The sequence below is a fragment of the Aquila chrysaetos genome, chromosome 8, assembly GCF_900496995.4.
Source record: "Aquila chrysaetos chrysaetos chromosome 8, bAquChr1.4, whole genome shotgun sequence".
NCBI lineage: Eukaryota > Metazoa > Chordata > Aves > Accipitriformes > Accipitridae > Aquila > Aquila chrysaetos.
The window spans coordinates 16,563,047-16,577,131 of NC_044011.1; the positions used below are offsets into that span (position 1 = coordinate 16,563,047).

The 14,085-nt window shown below is 39.7% G+C and overlaps 1 protein-coding gene across 7 annotated transcripts in view; it reads left to right on the top strand.

The window, feature by feature from the left end:
- Nucleotides 1-14,085, top strand: part of TIAM2 (TIAM Rac1 associated GEF 2) — a 142,231-nt gene that overhangs the window by 80,139 nt on the left and 48,007 nt on the right. For 5 of the 7 annotated variants that reach the window (XM_041125371.1, XM_030022333.2, XM_030022335.2 and 2 more), the window contains 6 exons: nt 273-335; nt 5,143-5,310; nt 7,985-8,089; nt 8,551-8,629; nt 9,556-9,648; nt 10,733-10,993. In XM_041125371.1, coding sequence (XP_040981305.1) covers nt 273-335; nt 5,143-5,310; nt 7,985-8,089; nt 8,551-8,629; nt 9,556-9,648; nt 10,733-10,993 — 769 coding nt within the window. Of the gene's footprint in view, nt 1-272; nt 336-5,142; nt 5,311-6,819; nt 6,904-7,984; nt 8,090-8,550; nt 8,630-9,555; nt 9,649-10,732; nt 10,994-14,085 lie in introns of those variants that run through there. The other 2 variants (XM_030022331.2, XM_030022341.2) reach the window with 2 other exon arrangements.

Here is a 14,085-nt window from a genome sequence, read left to right on the forward strand (position 1 = left end):
TATGTATTTGAATGTGTGTGTGCATGTAGGCTGAAAGAGAAAATCTGCTTAAATTTTCTTTATAGGGGGAGATTTCTATTTCTTTAATACTTCTTCTAGTCAGAATAAAGCAATAAAAAGGTATGAAAAGATCCCTGGGGTTTAGCAGGTTGATATATATTTATAACTTTAGTTTTCATTTTTATTTTTTTCAAAGAATTTACCAAATACAGGTAAGAAATAAAGGGTTTTATTTGTTTAACCTATTTATTTTTCTGTAATATTTTTAATAGATTTTTGATTCAGCTGGAGGACATGGATTTGCTGGTATCCAGAATTCAGCCAACTCTGCTGAGGTAAGATATGCCTGTCCTCATTCTGCACCATCTTGTTTTTAAATTCCTGAATGTATTTCACTAAGTGTATGATGAGCCTGGTTCAGAAACCCCACAGAGGTTCATAAACCGCAGTTAGCGTTAGCTGGCAGGATTATAATTCTACCAATGAAACCACTTTAACTTAAGTTTCAGAACGTGCATGGTAGCCATTAAAAAAAAAAAAAAAATCCCTAGAAGCTTCTTCACAGCACTAATCCTTACAGTGTGTATACACTGTCTGAGAGAGATTTGGAGCCAAGCTTGTTTGAAAGCATCCTGTGCAGTATGGCAAAACCCAAAGTGTATTTTTTCCCCTTTGCCTACTTCAACAGAACCTGTGTATTTTGAGTATAAAGGCAAATAAAGTCTAATTAAAGTCTGTGGAGCATACCAGCAGAGAAGTGAGAGTTAATATATAGCTGGAGATTGCTCAAGTAAAGGAAGAGGAAGCAGCATCCCCTCAACAGCATTACCCAGTAAATAGCTGCGGCTGATGTTCTCCAGTGCCCAGGAGGAGGAGAGCTGCTGCTCGTCCCTGCCTGGTGTGAGTCAAGGTCCCTCTCTGCTCCCGCAGCCTTCCTGGGGATAACGTCGCCGTCCCCCGGTCTGGAAGCAAAGCAGGATGCTCCAAAATCCATAAGAGCATACATGTATGGACCACCCAGTGTTGTCTGTATACTGTAGGGCTTACATAGACAGAATTCTTCTCCCTCAGTAGGCTTGTGCAGGCCTCAAATAAAAAATTCAAATTAAGTCTTAGGCACAGGGTTTCTGGACTTTGTTTTCTGTATAGTACAGCTGGATTTCTTTAATGGCAACATGTGCCAGACTCAGAGGGGTATTTATCTTCCCATCTACCCCCATCCCTTTTCCTTCTTTGTTCCCTGAACTAGATATTCTGCCGAAGCAGTTTAAAACTTGAAAGAAGACTTAAAAAAAAACCAAAAACAACATACTACAGTACTGTTCCCTTTCAGCTGAGTTTGTGTACCAGGTATTAGACAAAAAGTTAAAATCTGCTTTTAAAATGAAATATTGCTCTTGAAAATTATTAACTGTAATGAATTATTAACTGTAAAGAAGAGCTGCTACGAATCTTGTGTGCAAGGTTTGGACAAAGTTCATCATTTTTCATAGGTTTTTATGTTGGTCTTTTGTATCATTATGTGCTACATGGTTTATTTTCTCATCAAGTACATTCATTTAATGGTTAGGTAAAAAATATATAATTATGCAAAAGTTACACTACTGAGAGAGGCATCTCCCACTGACAGCAGCTAATCCTGTAATGCTCTTTTGCCTTCTGAAAGTGTCTTCACATTTCGACTGTTCTTTGACGAAGTATATTGAAACACCTGAATTCCCTTAGTTATTTGACCACTTGCTGGTTATTTCCTGGGGTGGGAAAGTATTTAAACCAAATAACTCCTCTCTTTTCAAAATAAATTATAATCATGAGGTATTTCTGGGTGAAATGATCTCCTGTAGACAACACTTACAAATTCCTCCAGAATGTACCACTGGGTGTGGTGCGAGATGGCATCCATTTCCCACCACGGAGACTGCAAACACAATTCGTTCCTGTCTGGTCCTGTTAAAACATGGAAAGGTTTGGTCCCTCCTAAAACTGAGAAGAGGCAAAATCTCTTGGGTGCACCCACTGAAGGTTTCTCCCAAAGGGCTGTGACGCCAGACCCTCGATTTAGCACCGACCCCCTCGGGGCTGGGAGGTCAGCGGTGCTGCCTCGTGCAATGGCATCTGCTGTGGGTCTCCCGTCCTCTGGCCGAACAAGAGCGTTTGCTCTTTGTGAACCCTTCTGAGGAGACAGAGGAAGGTTTTGAAGGTGCCAGGGAGCAGGCTGAATGAAGTCGTCTCCCTTTGGTGCCATGCTGGGGAAGGGATGAGGTCTGGCTTCTTGACCCAGCTCTGGATAAAAGCAGCCTTCCCCGACTTCAGGCAGGGGCTCGCAGCCCCACTTCCTAGGTAGAGGGGACCAGCGGAGGGGGGGCAATGTCGCTGCAGATTTTGGGCCAGGCATTTACAAAGTTTAGCAGGGTTGTGTTTCAAGACTAAAAAAGAACCCCCAATTTAGGTGCTGAAGCAGAGCTCTGGAGCTCAACCTTCTTTCTAGAAAAACAACATTATTATTATCAATAATAATAATTATTATTATCTCAACCTTATTTCTAAAACCTTTTTTTAATGGGAATTAAATATAGCGTGGGCATTTTTAAGATCCTGACATTTTGATGAATCATACGACAACTCAGAAATGATTCATCATAACTCTGCAAACCGTTACTTTGGCATCAGCCTGGTTTCACTGGCTGATTTCAAATGAAAAACAAAAACAGCATCAAAACTTTTATAAAATGCTACCTGAGGAGTGCAGCAAATGACGAATAGTGAAGTCTGCCAGGGAGGCTGTATTTTCCCTGAAAAGGATGATAAAACCAGAGGCAAATAGTGGGAGGAAATTATGAAGTAACCTATTGGTCCTCCGGCAGCCCTGTGGCACATCGTGTGACAGTCTGCAAATCCTGGCGCCTATTTCTGGAAAATTGGATGGGTTGTTATAACTTTATGTGGCAATGAATGAATGAACTATTGTAGAATTAGTCACTGCAGGCATAACAGGAAAAAAAATCTCTTTTTATGTCAGATTTTCTGAGATGGAAAATGTGGATGAAGCAACAGTACCTTGAGTGCAGTTAAGGAACATAGTCATGTTTAATAACAGAGGCGAGTTTATCTCAAGGCGTATGCTTGAGCACCAGTGTACGTGGCAAGGAAAGGGAAGTATCTCACATTGGCTGCAGAACATGCTGCCCTGTCTTAAAAACTTCCAGAAAAAAGGTGGCCTTAAACCTATTTGTCATCACCTTAATCCTCTGTTTTGGAGTTTGGTTTTTTTTTTTTTTTTTCGTCTCTGGCAATAGTGAGATTTATTTCAGTCACACAGATTTGAAGAACTACTGTTGCAGTGCAGTGAACCACTGTGGTAGTTATAAACCTCTGAGCTGCTGGGAGCATCTCCTGAGCTGAGGCAACATAGCTTTGGTTTTCCCTGGAGGAAGCCACTGGAGAATTCAGTCCGACTCATTCCTGCTAAACTCTTGCACAGCGCGCCTGCCTTGCCCTTTCTCCTTTCTGTCATTTACACTGTGGAAGGAGGTCAACGTTTCTTCCCAGGTGCTTGATTTAGTGCTTTCTGACAGGACCACGCTTCTGTGGGAATTACCATCTTCAACACCACCAGTGTTATGAGCGGTCTGGAACCACAGCCACCAAGGTGAAACTTCACCTGGTGTAGATTTCATCGGTCCATTAATTGCGGTAGTTGCTGGATTTTAGTAGGATTTCCATGGACCCATGTTAATAGAAATTTCATTTTCAACTAGTTAAGAAGGACGGTTGAGCAAGAGATATAACATCCGTGAATGCCATTAGTTCATTAATATTATCCACCAAAACCAGTGTTACTCTGGCATCAAATTATTATTGTGCCAACTCTGGGTTGGCTGCAACCTGAATTTCTGCATTGTTTGGTAATTACCTGCATAGGATTGCTTACTACATCATTTTCACAGCCTCAGTTGTTATTTGGAAAAACAAAATAATATTGGTCTCTCTGTTGCTACTGGTAGATTGTTGTCAATAACTTTGCTGCCTGCAGTAAGGGAAGCAATCCCAGTGCCGTGATTTTACTGCAGCTTTTAATTGCAGTGCACCCCTGGGCTTGTGGCCCTGCAGAGCGAGGAGGAAGAATTGCATAATCAAGGGGCGTTATGTAGGCAACAACCCCCCCCCAACCCAAACAAACAAACAAACAAAAATACAAAGAAAAAGCATTAGGGAGGTAGGCACTCCTGAGAACAGCTCAGGATATCTAAAGATATGTCTTGAGTGGCAGCTCTGCCACTTTACGGTGTTATTGTCCCTTTCCATTGACTGCAAGGGGAATCGAGTGACCCTCTCTGCGGGAACATAAATGCCTTGATGTGGGTATTTAAGTGATGTGCTGAATAGGCAGGCTCAAGTATATAGGTGAAACTCCAAATTCTGAACAGCTCTCAGTGTTTTTCTTCTCCTTGCATGGCTTCCTTTGAAACGTGTAGCCTGAAGTGCAGTACAGGAGCAAGTATGAAAATGAAAGGTAAGAAAGCAACAGGGAATTTATTCAGGGTGGATGTTGTTATTTGATCAAGTGGAGCGACTTTGGAACGAGGGTGAAAGTGAAGCAAAATGATAAATGGGAAAATACCCTGCGCTACCTATGAAACAGTATGTTCTTACACTGTAAATAGAATAGAAACAGTTTATTCCTGCTTTAGTCCTTTATTATGTTATGGCAAGCCTTGCTCCGCAGTGCTCTCTACTGGAAGTTTACTATATTGTAATTTTCTGTCAAAATTACAGTAACTACATTTCTTTTGCATTTGTTAATTAGGTAAAATTGTACTAGTCAGTTCTTAAGAATTTATTCCCACTGTGCTATAATATCAGGTAGCTACATATTTTTCACTTCAAGTTAAATTAATAATTAGTATGAGATAAAGGCATAAAAACCTGTAATGGGAATGCAGAGGAAGTGCAATCCATCCTCAAGAAAATCAAGTCTTTGACAGTGAATGAGAGCAGGTAACAGAACTTCGTCCCTGTCTTGCCATGGGGAAATACACAGTACTGTGTCTAAAAACACATCCACTGCAAACTGCCGATGTAATTGTACTTTTGGGGTTTTTTGCAACACCCATGTGTTATACCTTTCTCCCTTGTTTCCAGCAGCAAGTCGATGACTTTTTGAATGTCTACTGCTCAGTGCCAGAGAGCATCCAGAAGGAGAATGCCTGGGAAACACAGACGTATGTTCACTTCTGTGACGGCCAAGGAGTGGCGCTGACCCTCAAGCCAGAGCACAGGGTGGAAGATGTTTTGTCTTTGGCATGCAAGGTACTCACTTTTCATGTACAATTGCACCTTGTTAACAGCTGTGGACTTGAGAAGGAACGTAATATACCAGGATTTCTAAATAGTGAGAGCATAGTACCAGCATCTCCCTGTCACTGTGTTAAGGCACATTGCTCTATTTCCTTTAGTTGTGTTATGTATGTATTGTAGTCAATGTAGTTACAATGGTTGTGGAAAGGTTTTCAAGGAGCATTGCTCAAGAGAGCGCACAGTGAATACTTCAAGAGCGGTGACGCTTAGCGAGGTAGTCAGCCCCTGAGAAATCTCAGCACGTGTCCACTCTATGTTGTCATTGCAGAGAACCCGGTTGTTCTGTGAAAATGAATCACAGATGAGTAACAGGGACTGATTGACTTAATGCCAGGAGATTAAGACATTTAAGACTGCTGTGACAAAGGCTATCATATATGTTTGCTTCTTAAAGGACCCTTTTAAGCTTTTAATTAAATACCAGCTCTACTTGTGAATTTCACAGAGTGCATTCCCTTCTGAAAGTCAGTGCCAGCAATTTGAGAGGGATTGCTATAGATCGTGGGATAGAAAACTGAGTCACAGGTTGAAGGTAAAGTAGAAATACCAATTTTAACTACAGACAAAAGGCCAGCACCTCTAGAACATAACAACGTACCCAGCACCTTTGTCTCCACATGTGTCAGTGCTTGAATTTAGCTCTTACTTCATGATTTAAGTCACTTAAATTATGCAAACAAGCTTTTTGGAAAACTTTTCTAGTCCCAAGTTCTGTTTTCTGACAGCTGGTAAATACAGTTTATTTACTTCACAAGTAAAGGGGAAAAACAGGAAAAAAAGGAGTCCTGCTCTGTACAAAATCCAGCTGTAGCTTATGGCATAGGTTAGAGTGGACTTTCAGGTAAGCTCATTCAACTGGCTTGAAGTTAACGAATTTTGAGGCTTCTAATGGAGGAAAGGACCCAGCTTGATGGCTCTTTGCACCTGGTAATGTTGTAAACAAAAAAATTTATTAAATTATACAAGTTTTTAAAAGTCCAGGGTGAACTATAGTTTTTACATCAAAAAAACCATACTGATTTAGCCAAGTCACAATGCGTCTCCATGGCACCACTGAGAAGAAATTATGTTTTCATTGCTTTTGCTGGTGGAGACTGAATCCTGGAGAAACAGTTTAATGCCTGGCTTTACTTTTAAAAATTCACTGTACCTAGTCAGCCTAAAGGGATTGTCTGAGACATTATTTGACCACCAGATGGCACGGTAGAGCTGAAACATTTGGCAGTAGTTAACAGTGACATGCAAGACCCCTGAAAGAGGAAATAAAATTTATAAACGTAAAATTAAGTTGAAAAGGAAATTCCTTACCTCTCTTACTCCATCATTCCAAAGTATTTGTAATTGTAAAGCTGACTTTTAATTTTCATTGTCTGTATCGCATGAAAATTTAGTTTTAAAGTATTTGATTTTTTCCTTAAACGTTTTTCTGTTTTATTTTTTCTTTCTATTCTGTGTGTAAAGCTTTTCATAAGCATTCTCTAATGCTGAATACTTTCTGCTCATCTATCCTGGTTCTTTTCCTTCTTACATTTTCATTCTGCTCTGGTGAGTGTAAGGAATCTTTCTTCTTAACAGACCATGTTTGAATGTTATGTGTATAAGGATAAAGTTCCAAGGGGTGGTTGTTTTTTTTTCCTCTTCGTTCATGCTTTATGGGGTTTATAATTTTCTCATTTCTGTTTTCCATCTGAGGCTTTTGGATAGCTCATATAGAAAAAAATGTGCATTTGAATACAATTGTTCAGGATACAGAACACGTGCAACTCGTAAACTGTTACACATAATAAAATGTTAAGGTAATTACTAGTTACAAAATCTAAATCTACTGAGTAAGCTGCAGAGATGTGTTGAAGAGGTTAAATAGCCCTCAGGGATGCAGTCATTCCTCCTCTTTTAGAAATGCTGCTTCCTCCTGTTCTAGAAATGTTGCTCTATTAATATGCTAAAATGAAATGTTTTGTGCAGTGGTCTCACCAGCAGCCTGATTTTCAGAGAGACTCCTATCAGGGGCTCCGCACTTTCAGGCTAATATCCTTTGGGAATATTCCTATTTCCCTTTGACTCCCTGTTGAAAGAGGATTTTTGCTTTGACCTCACATGGTGAAAAAAAATAGGTAAAACTTCTGATCGTAGATGAAACCCAGCAATAAAAATAAAACGCAATAAAGGCAAACCCTTAGGGAACCTGCTTCCCATCCCCTCTCCTAACAGCCTATACGTGCATATCTATTTTCTACATCAGAGGAAAAAGTTGCTGAGCAGAACTGAGTCATTAGAAGTAGTCACAGAAAAAGACGGTTGTGAGTGTAAGTTGAAAAGGACAGAAAACAGTTGTGATATCTTTGGTAACATATAGCAGTGCTCAGTTAATCTAATAGCCAAGACATAGTGTTTATGAAAGGATTTGGGAGGATCGTAAGGGAAAATGGAAATCACACTTGAACCTTATTTTCTAAGCAATGCAGCTAGTTTGCTTATACCACAAAAACAGTTAGAAAATGACTTGTTGAGGATTGCTTTTGCATGATTTCTAAAGAGTTTTTTTGTGTGAGTGTGTCACTGCTATGTCTTCTGGGATTCTGGAAATAAATAACAAATTTCAAACCCCATTCTCTTTATTCCTTAGATGAAACAGCTGGAGCCAAGACACTATGGCCTACAACTCAGAAGACTGGTTGATGAAAATACTGAGTACTGTGCTCCTGAACCATATGAATACATAGTAGACCAGGAAAGTGTGACTCCTTTTAGATAAAGCTCCATGATGTCTGTAGCTACAGTTGAATTATCACCTACGAATATGTGTGATTTAGATCCAAAATAAGGTTTTAAAGCTGTTCCTGGATTGCATTCTGTCATCCTCATTCATACACTCCATGCCTATGCAGACGTTTGGGTGACTAGGCACTGCAAACACTCTCTTCAAGAAAGATTTAAGTGGGGCTTCTGGTCCAAAAGCAAAGTGTTAGTCTCTACTCCAGGCTGGGTTTCTATCTTTAGCTTACTCTGCATTTAGTCCCACTGATAACAGTGGTGCTTGCACAGTAACACAGTTCTCTGTGTAAAGACAGCAAGTTTTGGCTCTTCATTGATGCAAAGGATATTGTGCTTATTTCTCATGCTGTACCTTTGGGTTTTGATGCTTGCAATTTCATAATTTGATTACTTCTGTTATTTTTTTTTTTCCAACAGGTGTATGATGAAATAGAAATTTGTCCATTAAATGTTTATCATGTTCATCTTACAAAGACTGAAAACATAAGTGATTTTGGTAAGCTCTTAGGAATTTTTCTTTTTATTCTTCTCATTGCTTACTTTCTCTCTTCAGGACTTTTCTGTCTCTGAGAGCAGGCAGGGCCATCCTTGATAGCTCAAAGTCTGAGTCTGCAAAGGACTCAAGGCATTATGACAAAGTCCCAAGCTGGTTGTTTTACACTGACAAGCGCATTTCTCATGTTTGGAAAGGGTCCACTTTCTACTTCTGCTGCACTGGCCAAATAATTCAAGCACGGAATTGTCAGAAGACAAATGTCCTTTGCCAGGAGTAATACAGTTAGTCTCAGTCAGGCCATGGTCAAGGTCTGCCCTTTTCTTTTTTGGTAGTGGGATCCTCTGTTGACACAGTATCAACGGAGTGTTCTTTGGTACAAATTCTGACAGGCTTTTTATCTGTGGGAGGCAGTTATGCCTAGGAATAATTATATACCTTGCACAGATACCTTTGTAAGGCAGCTCTGTGCTGTTTTTTAGCTGCAAGTCTGTTGGTATAAATTATTCTCTTCTGGGCTGTCTCACTCGCTGGTCTATATGGATTTGCTGCTTTATAGTTTGAGTTTCCAGTTTTTGGATCTGTTTAAGACACCTCTATGTCTGAGGGACACACTGCAGAACTCTTATCATAACAATGAACTGTGTTATTGAAATGTCATATGGGCCTGAAGTAGAAATTTTTTTTTTTTTAAATGTAATTTGTTTTTTTTACAGCACAGCATGACATTTCCTGGAAGTTGAAAAGTCCTATTAACTTTAACAGGCCTTACAATGACTGAGAAACAATGTGATAATTTCTCTATGCTCTGTGGGTGTGTTCTCACGAGAAATATCTTCCCCCTGGTTGTGTAGAGTCTACGAAATGCACAAAAGAAAAAGGAAATGTTTCCAAAAGAGTTTATTTGATTTAAACCTCTTTTATTTCAGGCTTTGCTGTCACAGCACAAGTTGATGAAAATCAGCATCTTACCCGTATATTTGTAAGTGATGTTCTCCCTGATGGACTAGCATACAAGGAAGGTATGGTATTGTATTGTATTGTATTTATGTTTAATACTGTACTTCATTATCTTTTTAAAGTCCCAAAACATGAAGGAGCTTTAGTACTGCTGTCTGAAATAGTTCTTGGCTTTTCCTATTCATAGTTTTCTTTCCTGAAGACCATGGAAAGTATGTGATATTAGGAAAGATAATGTACACAGAGTAAATGAATTACCCTTCCAATATAGCGGGGAGAGTTCTTGTTCACCCTTGGAGACAAAGTCTGCATTCAGCCATCCGACCAAGTGCTTTTGCACAGAGGAACAGGCTGAAGAAAGAGTTCACCTCACACTGGCGAACCTCATGGGCTTGGTCAGTCTCCAAGACCCATCACTTCCACTTTTGCTGACAGTGAAAAGTAGCCTCCCTCCCCAAAATAGTTTTCTGCGTATGTTTCTGTGAGTGCCTTCTCTACTGTGCTGCTCAGAAACCATACTTCTCTTCATCAGCATAGCAGGATCACGTGAGTTCTGCTCTCTGAAAAACAGAGACACAAACCCAGAAGAATGGAGACAGAGAGTTTCATTTGCTACGTGAGAGTAATGACCACTTGGTTATTGCTGACCTTGAAAGACAGCTGTTGCCACTGTTTAGATTTATACAAAAGCTGATAAAGACTCCATCCGCTGTTGTTCCAGTTTTGCATGAATGATTTGATCTGCGTGACTAGTGCCTTGTTCTTCCCAGATAATGAAATATGTGTCATGGTGCTGTACACTGGTGGTATCCAAGTTGTGAGAGGTGCCTCTGTTCTCATCTTGAAAGTTGTGCTGCCCTCCTACCCATCAAATTTTGTAGCATCTTTAGAAAGAAACAACTCAATTGCTGTACTACGTGTAAAACCTATCAAAGTAAGCATGAGTTCAATCTGTATAATTATAGCACAAATAAATCTCCCATCAATTCTAATGGACTTGTGGTAGGATTAGGCTATTTGAATTAAAACTACAAAAATAAAAGGTGAATTGGCATAAGGTTTGGTTTGTGACCCTTTACGTTTTATATTCCCCTCCCCCCCCCCCCCCCTTTTTTTTTTTTTCCCTTTCCTCTCACATGTTCCCAGGGCTCCGAGTAGGCAATGAAATCCTGAGCATAAATGGAGAGGCTGTGTCTGATCTTGACCTCAGGCAGATGGAGTTACTGTTTTCGGAGAGAAGTGTAATGCTTACTTTGAGAATGAACCATAATGGGACTCAGCAACCCTTATGTGCATCCTGGTCAGATGGTGACATTTCCAGGGACCCAAAGGGTTTGTTGCCCCCTCCAAACCAGTCACAGCTCCTGGAAGAGTTTCTAGATAACTTCAAAAAGAACACAGCAAATGGTAAGAGGTTGACAATAATTCCATTACTTTCACCTCACTTCCAATATAGCTGTTTTTTAAAACTCAGTTATATTTAAAATTCTGTGCTTATCTTACTGAGAAACCCAAGTACAAATAAGTTCCATTTGTGCTCCATATCTGTCTGTTATTTTATTATTTTCTAGAAAGTAGAAATGGAACAGAATATGATCATTTCTGCAGGGAAATTATATTCTTTTAATCTGTTTGGCTGCACCATCCACTAATATCAAGTGCTTCTCTTAACTGTTCTGTGTCATCTCATTGGTTACCTCCAATACATCCGTTTCCCAGGCATCGGTGGTTGAAATGATGTGATGGCTTTCAGAGGCAGAAGTATTGTTCTGTGTTTACCATGCTTTACATGTGGTAAAGTACCGCATACGTTAAGGGTATCTTAAATGCAATAATCATCGTCACCTCAGAAAGGAGTCATTTAGCTCTGTTCCCACTCAATGATATTATTGGGCTCCCATTGGATACAGCTGCTCACTGTGTAGAAGAAAGCCTATGAAAACAGCTTTCATAGGGTTTGTTTTGCTACTACCTGCTCATATTTCTTACTCAGTGTAATACCACTGTCTTAAGCATCAAATGGAGGACATACCCTAACAGTGCTGTGTCAGGGTGACATCCTGATGGGTTTCCGTATGAGGAGCAGCAGGCAGGAAAGGCGCCGAAAGCCTGCATGGTAAGGACTGCTCCTGGATGGCACCATGGCCCCCCAGCCCTAAGTAAGGTGCCAATGCTCACTGCTGGGTTGCCTTTTCGGCTGGAGATAGGAGGTGACACGTAGAGCTGGGTGGAGGAAAGCTGTGGTCACCCTCCCCTTCCTTTAGCTGATCTTACTTCACGTGAGAAATACATCTTGTGATACCAGAATACTTGTAAACGCCTGTCTGAAATGGAAAGTACATGGGGATTTGCTCTCCTTTCTTCCCGCACCTTGACTATTTTTCAAACAAGATAGAAGCAAATTTACCTCTAGTTTCTTGAGTCTAAAGGGTGCAGTTTCCTCGCTGCACCTCTGGGGGATGCTAGTAAAATTCTGCAGGAAAGCTAGCCAGGGTGCACTGCTGTGCGAGGAGAGCAGCAAAAGGTACGAAAAGGGATCGCTGATTTTTGTATATAATTATGGTGGCAAGTGTTTTCTGATTGGAATTTTTTTCGTAATTAAAAATGGGAGAAGAAAAAGAATCACATAGGAGAAGTTCTTAGAACGGATTTAATTATAGAGCAATTTTATTAGGTCATCTTTTGAAATTAAAAGAAATCTGAATACAAGATTTGTGATACAGTAAGTAGCATCTCTCTCAGGGGCCTTATTTCAATTTAAAATGCCATTAAATTGACTAGTGGCACATAAAAGTTAGTGTCATAAAACAAAAATTATGATAGAGCTAATTAATTACATAATTATACCAGGGCTATCATTCAGCTTGTTGGCTTGATATCATAGGCCAGCATTACCTGGAGTATTCAGTATAATAAATGTATATGTCCATTCACTAGATTCCTCATTCCTCTGGGATAAATTTGCAACCTGTGCAAATATTCCACTATAATAGGAAATTACTGGAGTATGTATTATACTCTAAGCACTAGTGGATAAAGGGACATAGTATATTTGCTTTTCTGCTTAAAAGCAGCTAAGGAAGATTTATTTTATTCTGAAAGGGAACAAATAGTTCTAAATTAAGCTTTGTGAGAAGGACTTTCATGTTTATTGAATTCAGTGCTTAGTGTCCGATCACCTGATCAGGTTCAAATGGAAACAGAAGAAAATGGCATTACTTTGAATTAATACATAATCATAAAGGGTTTAACTGTTCTACATCCTGTTACTCACTCAGGAATTGAATAAGATTTTAGATAAGAAGAGTGGGTATTTAATGATCCAAGCAAGGATTTGTAGGCCAGAAACTCTTAAATTCACATCCAGTGTTTAATACCGTTCTGTCTCCTTTGGTAGAGTTGAGTGAGTCACTCTTAAGACCACAGTTTTCAAAAATAATTTCAGATATTTGCTTGTTCATGTTGAGCTTGTTCTTCCAAGGCAGTGCCTTTGAAAGTCAGTTAGTGCCAGTGGAGGGGGACCTCTTTCAAAAATCAAGCACAATTTGGCTCAAGGTACATACCTGGAGTTAAAAACCTTAAAGTTTCTTCTATTGCCTCCCTGTTTTTAAAAAATAACTAACTCTATTTATCTTTCTAGAGTACTGTAAGGATTAATGAGCTAAAATTAACAAAGTGCTCGGAAAATGGAAATTTTCAGCACTGAGTCACGTGGTAATACCCTGCCTGGTGCTTGGTGACAACCACCAGGCGAAAGCTAAACAGAATTACTTTAAATTACTGGCTTCGTATAACTTCATTGGTAATAGTCTGTCCACATTTGTTTACAGTTTTGCAACTCCTTAGCATAACTCTGATGAATGCCTTTTCCTACATATTCTGCTATGTTGAGGGTACCCAATTATACCTCGTGGCAAACTTTGGCAGCCTTTACTGTACAGAAGGGAAGTGATTGACTTTCTCCAAAGCCACTAACTCTGCCACTCCTAAAAATCTTTCCCAGGGAATTTTCTGTGAGTGATTCATTTTCTCCAAGAGGTTGCTATATCCTTGTAGCTGTATTTTGGACCTGCTGTGGTCATATCATTTGATCTCCCACATGGCAACGCTATGTGCTTGCTGCTTAGCCGCTTGGCTAGTAATAAGCTTATCCTGGAAAAGGAATGAGATGAAATACTTTAAAAAAAATGCACTCATAAATGTGGAAAACCAAATAACAGAGCAACTAAATTTGCTCCAAGCTCCAGTGCTAAGGAAATTAAACAAATATTTTTGTAGAATTAAAAAATGAGGGAATTGGACTGGAATTCTTACAACTGTGCAGGAAAAAAATGCCTCATTTTAAGATGGCATGGATATTTGAGGAATAAACAACAGAGAAGGCACAAGAATTGAAAACTGTATTTAGGGCATCCCCGTGTGGGTTAATGCTATATCTATAGAGTGCTGAGGCAGGAGGTAGAAGCATTAGTAGGTGTGAAAACCCATTGCAGTATGTG